The sequence below is a fragment of the Paramisgurnus dabryanus genome, chromosome 17 (genome assembly GCF_030506205.2).
Source record: "Paramisgurnus dabryanus chromosome 17, PD_genome_1.1, whole genome shotgun sequence".
NCBI classification, from domain to species: Eukaryota; Metazoa; Chordata; class Actinopteri; order Cypriniformes; family Cobitidae; genus Paramisgurnus; species Paramisgurnus dabryanus.
The window spans coordinates 36653453-36669118 of record NC_133353.1 but is presented as its reverse complement, the minus strand read 5'-3'; the positions used below and the strand labels follow the sequence as shown (position 1 = coordinate 36669118).

General features: G+C 44.7%; 1 protein-coding gene across 1 annotated transcript in view; it reads right to left on the bottom strand.

The window, feature by feature from the left end:
• The window catches only part of ttll5 (tubulin tyrosine ligase-like family, member 5), a 92542-nt gene that overhangs the window by 53211 nt on the left and 23665 nt on the right, over positions 1–15666 (bottom strand). Inside the window, exons 13-17 of the mRNA XM_073812422.1 lie at positions 14328–14409; positions 12506–12567; positions 10738–10829; positions 3065–3160; positions 2879–2970 (exon numbers count right to left, since the gene is read on the bottom strand). Of these exons, the coding sequence (XP_073668523.1) occupies positions 2879–2970; positions 3065–3160; positions 10738–10829; positions 12506–12567; positions 14328–14409 (424 nt within the window). The remainder of the gene's footprint in view (positions 1–2878; positions 2971–3064; positions 3161–10737; positions 10830–12505; positions 12568–14327; positions 14410–15666) is intronic.

Genomic DNA, 15666 nt, shown 5'->3' with positions numbered 1-15666 from the left:
TAAGAATGAACTAAACTTATCATTTCACAAGCTTATACAAACTTTTAACTTCAATTTTAATTCATAAAATACAAACATGCATTTTGTATTAAATTGCAGTTTTATATAACACATAACATTTATATAACAGAAAAAAATATGTTTTACCTCCAAAAAGGGATTACGTAATGTCGAACTGGCATGTCACACGCCTAGTGCAAGACGAGAAGTTGTAGTTTAAAGTACATATTTTATTTTTCTTGCCGAAAATGACAATGGTTTGGTTAGATAAGACCCTTATGTCTCGGTTGGGATTGTTTAGAGTCCTTTGAAGCTGCATTGAAACTGTAAACTGTTGAGGTTTTTTCCCTCAAAAAAATGTATTTCTTCTCGACTGAACAAAGAAAGACATAAACATCTTGGAGGACATGTCAATTATCAGGATTTTAATAAAAATGGAGTAATCCTTTAAGAAAAGATTATTACTTACAGTTTGTCCTGATCCTCACATTAACCCTAATCGTGATTGAGAAGACTTGGATTAACGCTTGGAACATTTATGACACTTTTTATAGCTTGACATATAAATCACAACTTATGCTGTATGGAAAATGAGCAGCTTGGATATTATGACCTACAATTATTGTTTCTTTAAGAATATGAGGTTGGGATGAGTGAGTGATGACAGAAGTCCTTTACACGCTAACCTGAACTTGTTTACTATGACTGAGTTTTCATGGCAAAAGCCCCCACAGCTGTGTCTTTAGTTCTTCTGATGGAGATGCCAGCTATGGATTGTTTGCTTTGCTGAAGCAGTGAGGTGTCATGTTTTATCAGAGACACACCACAGAGCAGAGAAACAGCACGACCGGCTGCTCATCCTCAAACTAATCTGCCTGCTTTCATTCAACATCATTGTGCTGCGTGAGTTTAATCTAACATCAGAACTTGGTTCGAGTACCCGAACCAGATCATGATTTCATCGTTGTAATAACCAACATGTAATGATAAGAAATCTATTTTGGCCATATCATTAAAAACACATACTGTATCTCAAAGAACTCACTGCAAACATTTGCAAGGGACTATTTCTTTAACATGTTTAATATATGATAATAAAGTCCTGATGGGAACCCTTAGTAAGAAACAAATCTGCTAAATACTCCAGAACTCTTTTTCTTCAGTTCACCTCACAGGTTTTAGTTTAGGGGACTTTGATGGCGGTTATGTTTGCTTTGGATCAATGTCATAATGAAACATCCAACCATGACCCATTATTCTAGCCAGTCCCTCCAGAAAAACGCGATTGTGCGATCGCACGATTTATTGCATACCCAGCCAAAGTCCGCATATTTATGCGGGGCTGCATTTTTTCCAAATATGACACACCTTCACCGCATTAAATACAGATTTCCCCGCACAAAATATGCTGGGCTTGCATGATTTCATAATCCCCGCTATTTTCATAGCAAAATGTCACATATTTATGAGCAGAAAGTTGAAAAATGTTGCATTTACTTCACACAAGCGCAGCCGTGTCCTCTTTTGCATTGGGAACGTTATGAAGTGATGTGATTATGTGACGTGAACATCATTGCTGCTTTTGCAAGTTTCCTCAGTTTTTGCAAGTTCCGCAATTTCCGTAAATTCCCGCAATTCCATCGCATAAATTGCATAAATATCCAGCATATTCCATCGCATTTTTTAAGAAAACGTGCCGCAAAATCAAGGATTTTTGCCCGCAACAATCACAAAAAAAACTGTTTTTCTGGAAGGACTGTCTAGCAGAACACGTCAGGTTTAAATGTTTTATTTGTTTATATTTAATAGTCCATGATGTCATGTATCCAAAAAAAGATCCAGGATCGAAGTAGAAAAGACAAACCCACAACATTATTAAACTGCGGAGATTAGTCATTATTATTGTTTACCTTTTATGGATATTTTTATGTACTTTTTTGACCCCGAGTCTCAATTCATTTCTGTAATTGTGTGATCCTTGTTAATGTTTTGACTCTAAATCTCCTTGAGAGTTGAATGTAACATAGTTTATTAAAACATCTTTATTATTGTTCTGATGGAAATTAAGGATGCTCCGATCGATCATACAGTATTAAATGACTTGATTGGTACTCGCTAAATTTGCCAATCTCATGAACCGATCTTTTTTATTCCCTGAATGCGGCCCCAATTTGAGACAATTTTTACGCAGTGCGAGCATTTTTACAACCCGTTGCTCATGTGCGACCTGCAAATTTGGACTTCTCTCTTTGGGCTTTAAAGAGATATGACTGCATGATCCAGTACTAACATGCAGCACAAAACCCGTCATCATCACATCCCCATTAAATAGCATTTACAACAAGTATATATATATATCGCAGACATTGCATCTTCATGCAAAAAGTGTATTATTTGCATGCGTTTTAAGGTTTTGACAGTTTAAACTTGTCCGTGGCACATACATCCAATGCACAGACACAACCTGTCATTCATTCAGCACGAGTACAGAGCAAAGATCTCTCTCACGTCTTAAAGCTATTTGGTCCTTTGTGTAACCTCTTGTTTATACAAAAAAAAAAACATTATTTAACAAAACGTTTTTTTGAATTTCATTCTGTTGTGTTAAGATATGTGTACATTTAAAAGTCAATATACTTTAGATAAAGAATTGTGAAAAATATTAATTTTTATTTTGATTAGATTCCCCCTCACTTTCAATTGTTTTACTTCAATTAAAATGTTTGATTTTTGAAAGATCAATAGGATGAACAATTGAGATTTCTTTTGAATAGAGCCTTTTTTGCTCATATTTACTGAGAGTATTAATAATTTTGACTATGACTGCCATTTGTCCAGTGTTTCTATCACATTTAAATCTTTTATCAGGTCCTCTTACCTGTAAAGCTCCCAGGTGTCTGCAGTTGGGAAGATGCGCACAAATCCACCCCTGCGCTCATATTCCTCCTGAACTCTTCTCAATACTTTCACCTGTCAGGATGACATGTAACACACAAACAAATAAAAACATTCATGATCATGACAGGGTTAAACTCTGAAATAAGTGTAATAATTTAATATTGACCTCCTCTGCTGTCAGACCCACTGTGCTGTCCATCCGTTTGCCCGACTGTTTCTCTCTCTGAGCCTCTGAGACGGGACGCTGGATGGACATCACTCTCTAAATGACACACAATATGTAATTTATTCATTTTTTTATAATTTTATCAAAACACATATGTAACGCATGACCTTTCCATGTGATTACGTATTAATATGTAAGGTCACGCTGGTGCATCACACAGTGCATATTTTTGGCCGAAATTGACAATCTTTCACTAGATAAGACCCTAATGTCTTGGTTGGGATTGTTTAGAGCACTTTTTCTACCTTCACACCTCAAGACTACACAAACGATGAGCAGTACAGCTGATGGGTGGATGAATGAATGGACAAATACAATGTGAACAATTACATTAAATCATAGTTATCAGTGGACATTTGGAGAGGTTTGGAGATGCTTACCCACCCAGCCAAATTCATTCAACTGCACTCTTTATAACAATCATCTACTGAATGCATTTCCTCAGTAGGCGAGCAGAAACCAAGCTGGGCCGCATTGGTCATAAAAAACCCAATCGACTGACAAATCATCTCTTTATTTGTAAACCGAGGCGAGCTGCTGAGAAACCGCTGCTCTAAATCCACCACAGAATCTCTAAATACTCTGTTACTATAAGGTCTCAAGCAACTTTTTCATCATCAATGATATGAAACAGCTGCTAGACGTTTTGCGAGCAAGGTTGATGGATTCCTGAGGGCTTTTACACACGTGGAGACCGTTTATTGAGCTAAAATCTATGATCTGAATGAATCATTTGGAAGCAATAACAGGGTGAAATGGGTGAAATCCCATTGGTTTGTTGTGCACTACTTGCTGGGTGATTACATTTTTTGCTTCTGGACCAGCGGAGCGTCTAATGATGCGTTCACACATGATGCGAATGAAGCGTACAAGTGATTTACATGTTAAGTCAATGCAAAGACACGATAAACATCCTGTGGCACGAATGACGCGACATGAATTGAACGTTTCGAGCAAATTGTGCAAGTTGAAAAATCTGAACTTTGGCAGATATCAGCACTGTGTTAACCAGTCAGGAGCTTACTCATAAACTACCCAAAGCCTGCAAATTGAGCGTATTATATGTATATAATTTCAAGTGCAAATGACACAAGTTAACTAAAAATGTTCTAGTGTCCAACTATACACGAATAGAGCAATTTAGTTCCCTTTCAGTCGGTCACTACGACGTCACGTCGTGACCGACGAATTGGGAACTCGCTTAGAGAGACCAATCTGCTTCGAATACTACTAAAACGCCAATGAACTTGGCATTGAGATATTTGCATAATGCTGGCGCCGCCCCGCCAGGTGCGTATATAAGCAGCAGGTGCAAATGAGGAAATTAGCTTTTTATCGCTTCGAAAGCCGGCAGTATCTGCTACTGAGAAGCTACTCTACTCTGGTGGGATTCGATTGCTGAAGTTGGTTGGACTAGCAGTACCACAGCGGACGCTTCGCTTAATTCCACGACTCTACATCTTTATTTTGTTTTGAGTTTTGTGTGTGCGTTGCCTTCCTGTGCGCTCATCAACTAAGCATCTGAGTGAATTTCCCTAAAAGAGTGATACGAGAGAGCTTTGTGCCTTGTTAAAGGCAGCCACTCTCTCGTATATCCGGACATCAGCGTCCTTTTCAGGATGGCTTTTCGTCCGTGCGATCTTGGGTGCGGCAAATACATGGGTCCGAAGGACGGTCACGAGCGTTGTCTTTCGTGTTTGGGCATCGAGCACGCAGAGGCAGCGTTCGCTGGGGGTAAGTGTTCTCACTGCGAGAACATGTCCCTTGTGGATTTGCGCAGACGGTTGTCTTTCCTCCGGGAAAAACGCAACCCTCGTCATGCGAGTGCTGAACGCCGCCACGGTGCGGCTGTGAAGCTCTCAAAAGACGACCTGCGCATCACTGTGCTGAGCCGAGCGGGGGATTCGTCCTCAGGCTCTCAGCCTCCTCATCCACAGCCGGTTGATGTGCCGATGGAGACTTCAGCGTCGTGTTCTACGATGTCTCTAGAATCCATCGTGCCGCCCTCCGGGTCCACCGACGCCGCAGCATCCGAGGGTGGGCCTCCTCCCCCTGACGTGGACCCCGACGCCCTTCCTCCCTCTGGTCGGGTTGGGACGCCGGAGTTCGATCCAGAGATGGTGGCCGTGCTCGCTCGAGCGGCGGAGACCGTAGGGTTAGAGTGGGTTCCCCCCCCTCAGCCCGAACCGTCCCGCCTGGATGATTGGTTCTTTGGAGCTGCCCGGGTTTCACAACCCTCTCCACCGGTGCCTTTCTTCCCCGAGGTGCACGAGGAGCTGACTAGAACCTGGAAGTCGCCGTTTTCCATGAGATTACGGCCGTTTCAGCCGTCCCCCCTCACCTCCCTCACCAGCGGAGCCGCTAAGGGTTACACGGGGATCCCTCCCGTGGAGCGTGCGGTCGCGATGCAACTGTGTCCGGCCCACGCTCCCTCTTGGAAGGACCGCCCAACCCTCCCCTCTCGTGCCTGCAGACAGTCCTCCGGTTTAACGGGCGCTGCCCACCAGGCATGTGGAGAGGCGGCCTCAGCTCTGCACGCAATGGCGTTGCTGCAGGTTCACCAAGCCAAAGCCTTGAGGGATCTGCACGAGGGAGGACACGACTCGCCTGTCCTTTCGGAGCTCCGGGCTGCCACTGACCTGGCTCTTCGCGCTACGAAGGTGACAGCGCAGGCGATTGGTCGTGCCATGTCCACGATGGTGGTCCAGGAACGCCACTTATGGCTATGTCTGGCTGACATGTCGGAAGCGGACAAGAACAAGTTTTTGGACGCTCCAGTGTCACAGGCTGGCCTCTTCGGTGAGTCGGTGGAGTCTTTTGCCCAGCAGTTCTCCGCCGCCCAGAAGCAGACAGAGGCGATCGCACAGATCATGCCCCGGCGCAAGCGACCTGCATCTCGCCCTCCAGCGCCGGCGGGCCCGTCTGCTCCTCGCCGAGGGCGCCCTGCGGCGGCTGCCTCCGCCCCCCCCACTAGAACATCTTCCAGGCCACGGAGGGGGAACAGCCGTCGACAGCCCGCCCCGCCCGCCCCACCCGCTTCCCGTGGTAAACGGAAGACGAAGCGGCCCTGAGACGGGCGACCTGGATTGGGATGGGATCACTCTACGGGAGACGGTGATGGCATCGCTCCCTCCACCGGTAGAGGGCCGGGTGGAGAATCTTTGGTTTCCTTTTGTTTCTGTTCCGCCGGCTTCTCAGCCGGCACCCACAAAACCACAAAAAGAGTGCATTCCTATTCCTTCTCCAGGTCTCCAGAGGATCGAGAGAGATGTGAGCGGGCATTTACATGCTCTTCCTCCCTCTCCTCTTTCGCCAGCGGGTGTTCTGAGGAGTTCCAGCTCTCCGCTGAGGAGACGGGACCACCAGCACCCTCCTCGGAGTCTGTGCTCTCCGCTGAGGAGACCAGACGACCGTCACCCTCAGCGGGCTCAGGTCAGTGTCACACACACACATACTGTAGATACTTATGCTGTCCCAGCAGACGTACCGGCAGTACCACCTGTCCCGCTCAGCCGCCCCACCGCGGGTACCCCGACAGTGCCGTTAATTCCCCTCGTACGGTCCCTGGGGGCGTGGCTTCAGCTTCCCAGCCCGTCTCGTTGGGTTTTACGCACTGTTCGCCTCGGTTACGAAATTCAATTCATCCGGCACACACCCAAATTCTCGGGCATTCGTTTCACCACGGTGAAAGCGTCCGATGCACACGTACTGCGTGCAGAGGTCGAAGTCCTGTTGGCGAAGGACGCGATCGAGCCGGTCCCTCCAACCGAGATGAGATCGGGCTTCTACAGCCCGTATTTTATAGTACCCAAAAAAGGCGGTGGGTTGCGACCGATCTTGGATTTGCGCGTTCTGAACAAATCTCTGCAGAAGAGGTCCTTCAGAATGATAACACCGAAGCAAATATTCAATTCAATTCGCCCCCAAGATTGGTTTGCGGCAATAGACCTGAAAGACGCGTACTTTCATGTGTCCATAATCCCTCGTCACAGACCGTTTCTCCGGTTTGCGTTCGAGGGACGGGCATACCAGTACAAAGTTTTACCGTTCGGGCTATCCCTCTCTCCCCGTGTGTTCACGAAAGTAGTGGAGGCGGCGTTAAAACCCCTCAGAGAGAGCGGCGTTCGCATATTGGCTTACCTCGACGATTGGCTTATAATAGCGCATTCTCGACGGACGCTGTGCGAGCACAGAGATTTAACGCTTCGGCATCTCGCCCGTTTGGGTCTTCGGGTCAACTGGGAAAAGAGCAAACTCTGCCCCACGCAGAGGATCTCTTTTCTCGGGATGGAACTGGACTCGATCGATTTATCGGCGCGTTTGACAGAAGAGCGCGTCCAGTCAATTCTGACTTGCCTCGGTTCATTCCGAGGGAAGAATGCGGTCCCGCTGAAACAATTTCAGAAGCTCCTGGGGCATATGGCTGCAGCAGCGGCCGTGACACCGCTCGGACTGCTCCATATGAGACCGCTTCAGCGTTGGCTTCACGATCGAGTCCCGAGGAGAGCGTGGCGCGCCGGCATCCATCGTGTAACCATTACACCTGCGTGTCGCCTAACATTCCCCCCGTGGTCGGACCCCGCGTTTCTCAGGTCCGGTGTGTCCATGAGACAGATCGCTCAGCATGCTGTTGTACACACAGATGCGTCCGACACGGGCTGGGGTGCCACGTACGACGAGCTTACAGCTTCAGGGGTGTGGACAGCACCCCAGTTGCACTGGCATATCAATTGCCGAGAGTTGTGGGCAGTATATCTGGGACTCGTACGCTTCGCTACGGAGCTGCGAGGGAAGGATGTACTAGTACGCACCGACAACACTGCGACCGTTGCGTATATCAACCGTCAAGGCGGTTTGCGCTCCCGTCACCTGTCGCATCTCGCTCGTCATCTCCTCCTTTGGAGTCAGAAGCATCTGAGGTCCCTTCGTGCCATTCACATTCCGGGCTCGCTCAATACAGCAGCGGACGCGCTTTCTCGAGCTGCGCGCCCCGGCGAATGGCGACTCCACCCCCAGACGGTCCAGCTAATTTGGAAGAAGTTCGGTCGTGCGCAGATAGATCTGTTTGCGTCGCCGGACGATACCCACTGTCGCCTGTTTTATTCACTAACCGAGGGCAGCCTCGGCGTGGACGCATTGGCACACAGCTGGCCTCGGGGGATGCGCAAATACGCATTCCCCCCAGTGAGCTTAATCGCACAGACTCTGTGCAAGGTCAGGCAGGACGAGGAGAGCCTTTTACTGATCGCCCCATATTGGACGAGCAAGAATTGGTTTCCAGAGCTAATGCTCCTCGCGACAGCCCCTCCCTGGCGGATTCCCCTGAGGAAGGACCTTCTTTCTCAAGGAGGGGGCACATTATGGCACCCGCGCCCCGACCTGTGGGATCTCCATGTATGGTCGTTGAGCGCGCGCAAGGTTTAGGTGATTTACCACAAACGGTATCTAACACAATCAACGCGGCACGAGCTCCGTCTACGAGACGGGCTTACGCGTTTAAATGGAACCTTTTCGTCACCTGGTGCTCTTCGCAACGCGAGGACCCCAGAGAATGCCCTATTAACACCGTGCTTTTATATCTTCAACATAGGTTAGACGGTAGGCTGTCACCCTCCACCATTAAAGTTGATATCGCCGCTATTTCTGCTCATCACTCACTTATTAACGGCAGAACAGTTGGCCAGCATGATTTGGTTGTTAGATTTCTAAGAGGCGCTCGCAGGCTAAACCCCTCGCGCCCTCCTTCTATTCCTCCCTGGGACCTGTCCATGGTGCTGAAAGCCCTTCAGGCCCCCCCGTTCGAGCCTTTGCAGTCTGCGAGTCTGAAGCTTTTATCAATGAAAGCTCTGACCCTGCTAGCATTGGCCTCAGTGAAGAGAGTAGGGGATTTACATGCATTCTCTGTTGACGACTCGTGCCTTCAGTTTGGTCCTGCTGCCTCGAGTGTAACATTGAGGCCCAGACCAGGCTACGTGCCCAAAGTTCCCACCACTCCTTTCAGAGACCAGGTGGTGAGCTTGCAAGCGCTGCCCCCGGAGGACGCAGACCCAACCATGGCTTTGTTGTGCCCCGTACGCGCACTGCGCCTCTACGTGGATCGCACGCAAAGCCTCAGGACCTCAGACCAGCTCTTTGTTTGTTATGGTGGCCAGCAGAAAGGGAAAGCTGTCACTAAGCAGAGGATGTCTCATTGGATAGTTGATACTATCGCCCTGGCTTATAATCTTCAGGGTATTCCTTGCCCCTTTAATTTGAGAGCGCACTCCACACGGAGCGTTGCCTCATCTTGGGCTCTAGCTCGTGGTTCCTCGCTAACAGACATCTGTAGAGCTGCTGGTTGGGCGACACCTAATACGTTCATTAGATTTTACAGTGTTCGTATTGAGCCTGTATCCTCTCGTGTTCTTTCCTCACCAGGGGGAGCACGGAGAACAGTCTCACAGGTCGGCTTGCAGCCTCCAACTGATGATTCATAAATTGTGTCAGTATGGAAGGCCTTCAGAACAAAAATGCGTAATGGTTTGAATTGTTCTTCCTCCGCTGCCTTGGCAGCCTTTGTTGCGGAGCATTGGCTGTCAGCCTTCACTAGCTGCATCCTCGCGAACCTACGTGTTGGCTCGGGCTCCACATTGTGTCCCACCGGGTTCCATTGTGAGTATTTTTCCGTGGGGTTAATCCTACTAGCCCACGTTTCCCTTAGCAGAGCACTGCTTTGCTTACACAGCCACGGCTGTCATTTATACCTCAACTACGGTTGACTTTCGCCCACCAATAGCCCTTAACGGGGCGGTGGCTTCCGCAGCGTCCCTATACCGCTCAGATAGGGCGCTTCCCAGTCGCTGGCACTACTGTGGGGTTAAAGGAACATCTAGTGCCCGGCCTTCTGCCTTAAAACCTAATTCTCCTTATCCTTAAGTGGAACCGGAGGGCTTTACGCAGACACTGGAAGAGGTCAGCCCCTAGTGGCGTTTTGGTAGGGATTCCCAATTCGTCGGTCACGACGTGACGTCGTAGTGACCGACTGAAAGGGAACGTCTCGGTTACGTATGTAACCCTCGTTCCCTGAAGGAGGGAACGGAGACGTCACGTCCCGTCGCCACAGGTGCTGCCACCTGCTGTTACGGCCGGTCACACTTTCCGGCTTTCTCAGCGAAAAAGAAGCTAATTTCCTCATTTGCACCTGCTGCTTATATACGCACCTGGCGGGGCGGCGCCAGCATTATGCAAATATCTCAATGCCAAGTTCATTGGCGTTTTAGTAGTATTCGAAGCAGATTGGTCTCTCTAAGCGAGTTCCCAATTCGTCGGTCACGACGTGACGTCTCCGTTCCCTCCTTCAGGGAACGAGGGTTACATACGTAACCGAGACGTTTTCTTCATTCATGTCTGTTGTGAACACAAACTGGTTCACTTCATAACGTTCAGTCTGGTATCTACAAATAAAATCAATCAAACGCTGAGTGGTAAAGGTCTTAATCTTTCTAATCTGTTGACAGTAGACATTCAGTCAGTCTTGTGATGTGTTTTACTGTTTGTGAGCTCTGATCATTTTTTTCTTGTTTGCAAATGCGGTACATTGTGTATTTCTGGCCCAAGTTTTCTACCAAAGTTACCTGAGGCTTCTGGGTTGGGTTCTTCATTCTTGAATCAATCCCAGGTCTTTCTGTACGAGGCTGTCGTAATGACGGATCCTGACAAACAAACCCTAAGAACAAGAAACAGTTGCTGTTACAGAAGTTTGAACTGAACTTGGATGATGATTAATATGTTATAATTTACATCATTTGTTTTCTTTTAATTCATCCAGATGTTTAATGCTCAGACATTTAGCACAAACTGGATAAAACTGTGAAAGCTGATAATTGTAGTTGATGACATTTAATCTGACGGACAGCCCACGCTTACACTTGAAGCTAACCACACGTCTGTTCAATGCACGATTGCTGTATAAGTGATTCCAGCGTTATGGATGTGATATTTTCAGTCAAAAATTTACATAGTAAAAACAAAATACATGTTGCACCAAAAATGCACAAAATAGAAGCAATAATACTCAACAAACTGAGAAGGAACGGCTCTTTAAACAACAAATTATATATATATAGGTATGCAATATATATAATGACGTAGTATTATTTTGGTAAGGTAGGTATCCAATATGTTTGTATTCAGATAGATTCAGATATTCTACCTTGATGAAACATTGTGTTGCTTATGAAATTTGTGTTCGTTTACGGATTAGCATAACGATATAGTTACTACGTCTACACAACCGAAAGTGTACTTTAACTAATTCTGATGTAAACCAGTTGTTTATGTTCTGTGTGTTATGTATGACTTCATTGCTAGTCGGCTACCGTTAGCATTTTTCAAAATTAGATACCCTGCCTTTAAGCTCAATAAGAAAAAAGACATCCTATGTCGGTCCTTCCAGAAAAACACGGAGTTTTTTGTGATTGTTGCGGGCAAAGATCCTGCAATGAAATAGGTGAGATATTTATGTAATTTTATGCGATGAAATTGATGTTCACGTCACATAATCACGTCACTTCCTAACATTTCCATAACAACAGGGTACATGGCAGCGCATATGTGAAGTAAATGCAAAATTTTTCAAATTTCTGCTAAGATATATATGACTTTTTGCTACAAAAATGTGGGGATTATGAAATCATGCAAGCCCCTCATATTTTCCCTCTTTCTGGAGGGACTGCGATGTAGTAGACAACAGGCAGCACACTGGGTTTTAAAGAAAGTTATTTTTGTTATATTCCTACCATCACAGCTAAAAAAACAAACAAGTCAAAACTTTAAATATCATCTCCAGCATTAATGTAGAGAGACGAATTATTACAGCGAGCATTCCTTTCTCCGGTGTCATTTTGGCCCTCAGGCGAGCGAATCTCTTTGTTTTTGGAGCCCTGACAGTCTGTTACATAAGTGGATCACAAGTCTGCCTTAAGCCTTCATTTTCTTCAAGTGTGCGGTCCAGAGGTGTTCACCTCAGCCAAACTCATCCAATGTACCTTCATGTAAATCATTACGTTAATGAAAAGAGTCCGAACAGAGTTACTAGTGTTTGGTGCACCGTGATCTTTCATTTCATCTCAAGCATTGAATCATTTCAGAGTTTTTTAGGGTTGAGAAATCCAACACCTGTCATTAGTGGTTTGTGAACACTGAGTAACATGAATCCGGTGATGAGAGAGACACCACCAACTAAAAGTCATGTGATGGAGCTTCAGACTGAAACTCAACGCTGTGTTTGCTGAAATGACTGAGATGAGACCACACAGATGAATGAGCACAGACACTACACCACAGTCCTGGGTGATCTATGCTTTGATATGATAATTCATAGAAATCTACAACATTACTCACCCACAAGAGAAAACATATCAGAGATCACGCTCGCCTTTATCTTCAAATCAAGAGGAGCGTCGCTGGAAAAAATCAACACAAGTGAACAAGTCTGTGAAATGTACACTTTATAAACACACTTTTTTTTGTACTTGTATTTTTCTTAACCTGCCTTATAATTTCTTTAGATTCCCAAGCAGTAAGTATATCTAGTTTTCTAATACATATGTCTTTATTTACTTAACTTAATCATGATTGAACACAAATGTTTGAACACTTGAGAGGCATTTAGGGAGTGTCTGACATTCAAATATGATTAATAGGCTACTAAAGGCAAGAAATCAGGTATGTTTTGAATAAGCACATAATTCACTTGGTAGTTTTATGATGTTAATGTTTATTGGTCACATTATGTCCTGGAGAAGAAGCGTTGAGGAACACGTTCTTCTTTCTGTTAGACACGTTTATTAAAGGTGTTCACTCACCAGAGGGTCTCTTCAAATATTGGCCTTCCGGTTTCCACAATAAACCTGACAACATTCAACTTTTATGTGTCCACATTTATTTGTGTAAAAGCTACATTAATCCAGTCTGACCTGTAGATAGATCTTAGTCAGGGTTACGATAAATGAAAGGGGTTTTGAAGAGTATACATTTATAATTTCTGCATTACCTTTGTCAGTTTGGCCTTCAACAGAATATAATTGAATTTTCCTGACCGGTTATATTTTGTCATTGTTAAGAGAATGGCTGACGCTCAGCACATTGTAAAGATTAAGTGTTTTGTATAAGGTTTCTATTGTAAACCCATAAATAAATAATATGAATAGTTTCTGCTGTAGTCAGAGAGTCTATGGGGTATTGTCTCGCTTTAGTTTTGTTGTTTACAGATGGTGAAAAGAACAGATGGTATTGTTATAAGGTAGTAGATTGTTTTTTTATATCAGACATATAAATCATTTAAATTCCCCTGTGGTCGATAATTTTCTCTCTTTAAACTCATCAATACAGCATATGTAAACGTTTTTCCTGTGACAGTAATTTCTTTAGGCCTAAAAAAGCCTAGGTGACAGCTAGACATAGCCCCGCCAACAACATTTCAGGACGGGATTTTTAGGGTCTGTAGTTGCTCCAACAAAAACTGTTCGAACCAATCAAATTGTCAGGGAGGGCTTTATACAATGATGGACAGATGATCAACAGTAACGTAATCAACCACGTCACCAAAGAGCGCTTGTGTTGAACCCGTTTACAACAAAGATGGCTGCGACTGGAGAATTGAGATGTGAAGATTCTGCCATCGAGTCTGTTTTAGAAAATATTGACAGCGGATTGATTTTAAAAGAGGAACAGAGAAACGCGATCAAGGCATTTATTGATTTATCGAAAGATGTTTTTGCCATCCCTCCTACGGGATTCAGCAAAAGTTTAATTTACCAGCTGCCTCCGATGGTCGCTAAGAAGATGGGACACAATGAAAATGGGCAACTCAGCGTGCACGACAACATGGATATAACTAGTGGTCATTGCCAGCTCCTTTTCGGAAGCCTGTGGATGAAGTTCATCTAACTTACAAATGGTAAGAGATAGTCTGTCCTGGTTCGGTTGAAACACGCCCAATAATCACAGCCCAATGGAGCGGTATCAGACTCAAATTCTGACTAGAATTGAGTATGACAACGTCAGGCTTACTCTACACCCTTTCCTCATTTAATATTTGTGAATCTATGAATATGCTATTAGTCTAAATCACCAAACAGCAAAATACAAACACTCATGACCGGCAGTGATAGAGCTATCAGACATCCACAGAAGAGAGTAAATGTGTGTAAATGATGCTCACCAGGCCAATGATGGAGAGAGGTTCACTTCCAACAGCCACGGTCTGAGGTTTGAATCAATGAGAACATCAAAACCGTACAGTTCTGTAAAATGAAACATGCACACAGTAAGAGCTTTCCACACGCCTGTGAATTCAAACAAAAAAGACTACAGGAGTCATGGAAGAAGAAACACACTGACTGTAAAGTCCTGCGAGTGACAAATGGATTTTAAAGCTGGAAATTCTGTCCATGCCAAAGTCCCAGACCTGTGTTTGCTGTCATATTTAGGTCTTCTTCAACAGTTTTTACAGCTTACGTAAACATGAAAAGCCACAGGAGCATCCAGTAGTTTTAACAAGCTGTGTTGTGTTGTGTTTTAAACAGTGTGATCTCTCTGTATGAGAAACATCTACACTACACAAACTAATAGAGAACAGGATTTCGGGTGCGTTCTCTGGAAGTCGCGTTGCTCGACGTCATCGAGGTTCTCACATTTCAGTTAAAATACATTAGAAAATTAAGATTAATTTATTTTAAGACATACAATCATTGTAGTTTCATTCTTACCTTGAAATTTAACGGTTGCTTTTCTGAAATTGAACCTGAAATATTAAACCTTGATGACGTATACGGTCGACCAACCCAACTTCCGGAGAACGCACCCGAAATCCTGTTCGGGACATGTCCGGCAGTACTGGCACAAATGGCCACCCTATAAACTACAGGACAGACTCACAACAGTATTAAAATGATTCTCCAACACCTTAGACATCGCTGCATTGTTAAAGGGATACAAATACAAAATCTGTCATCATATACTCACCCTTAAGTTGTTCAACATTTGTATAAAAGTCTTTGTTCTGCTGAACACAAAGGGATTTATTTTCAATAATGTCTCTAACAACGCAGATCTGGGGCACCATCCACTTCCATAGTATAATTTTTTCATACTATAGAAGTGAATGGTGCCCTTCTTCAGTGTTGTTACAAACATTCTTCAAAATATCTTCCACCTTTGCTGAACTAAGAAATGTAAACAGGTTAGGAACAACTTGAGGATGAGTAAATGATCGAATTTTCCTTTTTGAGTGAACTATCCCTTTAAAGGGGACATTTCACAAGACTTTTTTAAGATGTCAAATAAATATTTGGTACATATGTGAAGTTTAAGCTCAAAATACCCCACAGATAATTTATTATAAGATGTTAAAATTGCCACTTTGTAGGTTGGAGCAAAAATGTGCTGTTTTTAAATGCAAATGAGCTGATTTTCGCAATAAATGGCAGAACTGTGGTTGGATAGTGCAGATTAAGGGGTGGTATTATTATAATAAGATCCCCTTGTGACATCACAAGGGG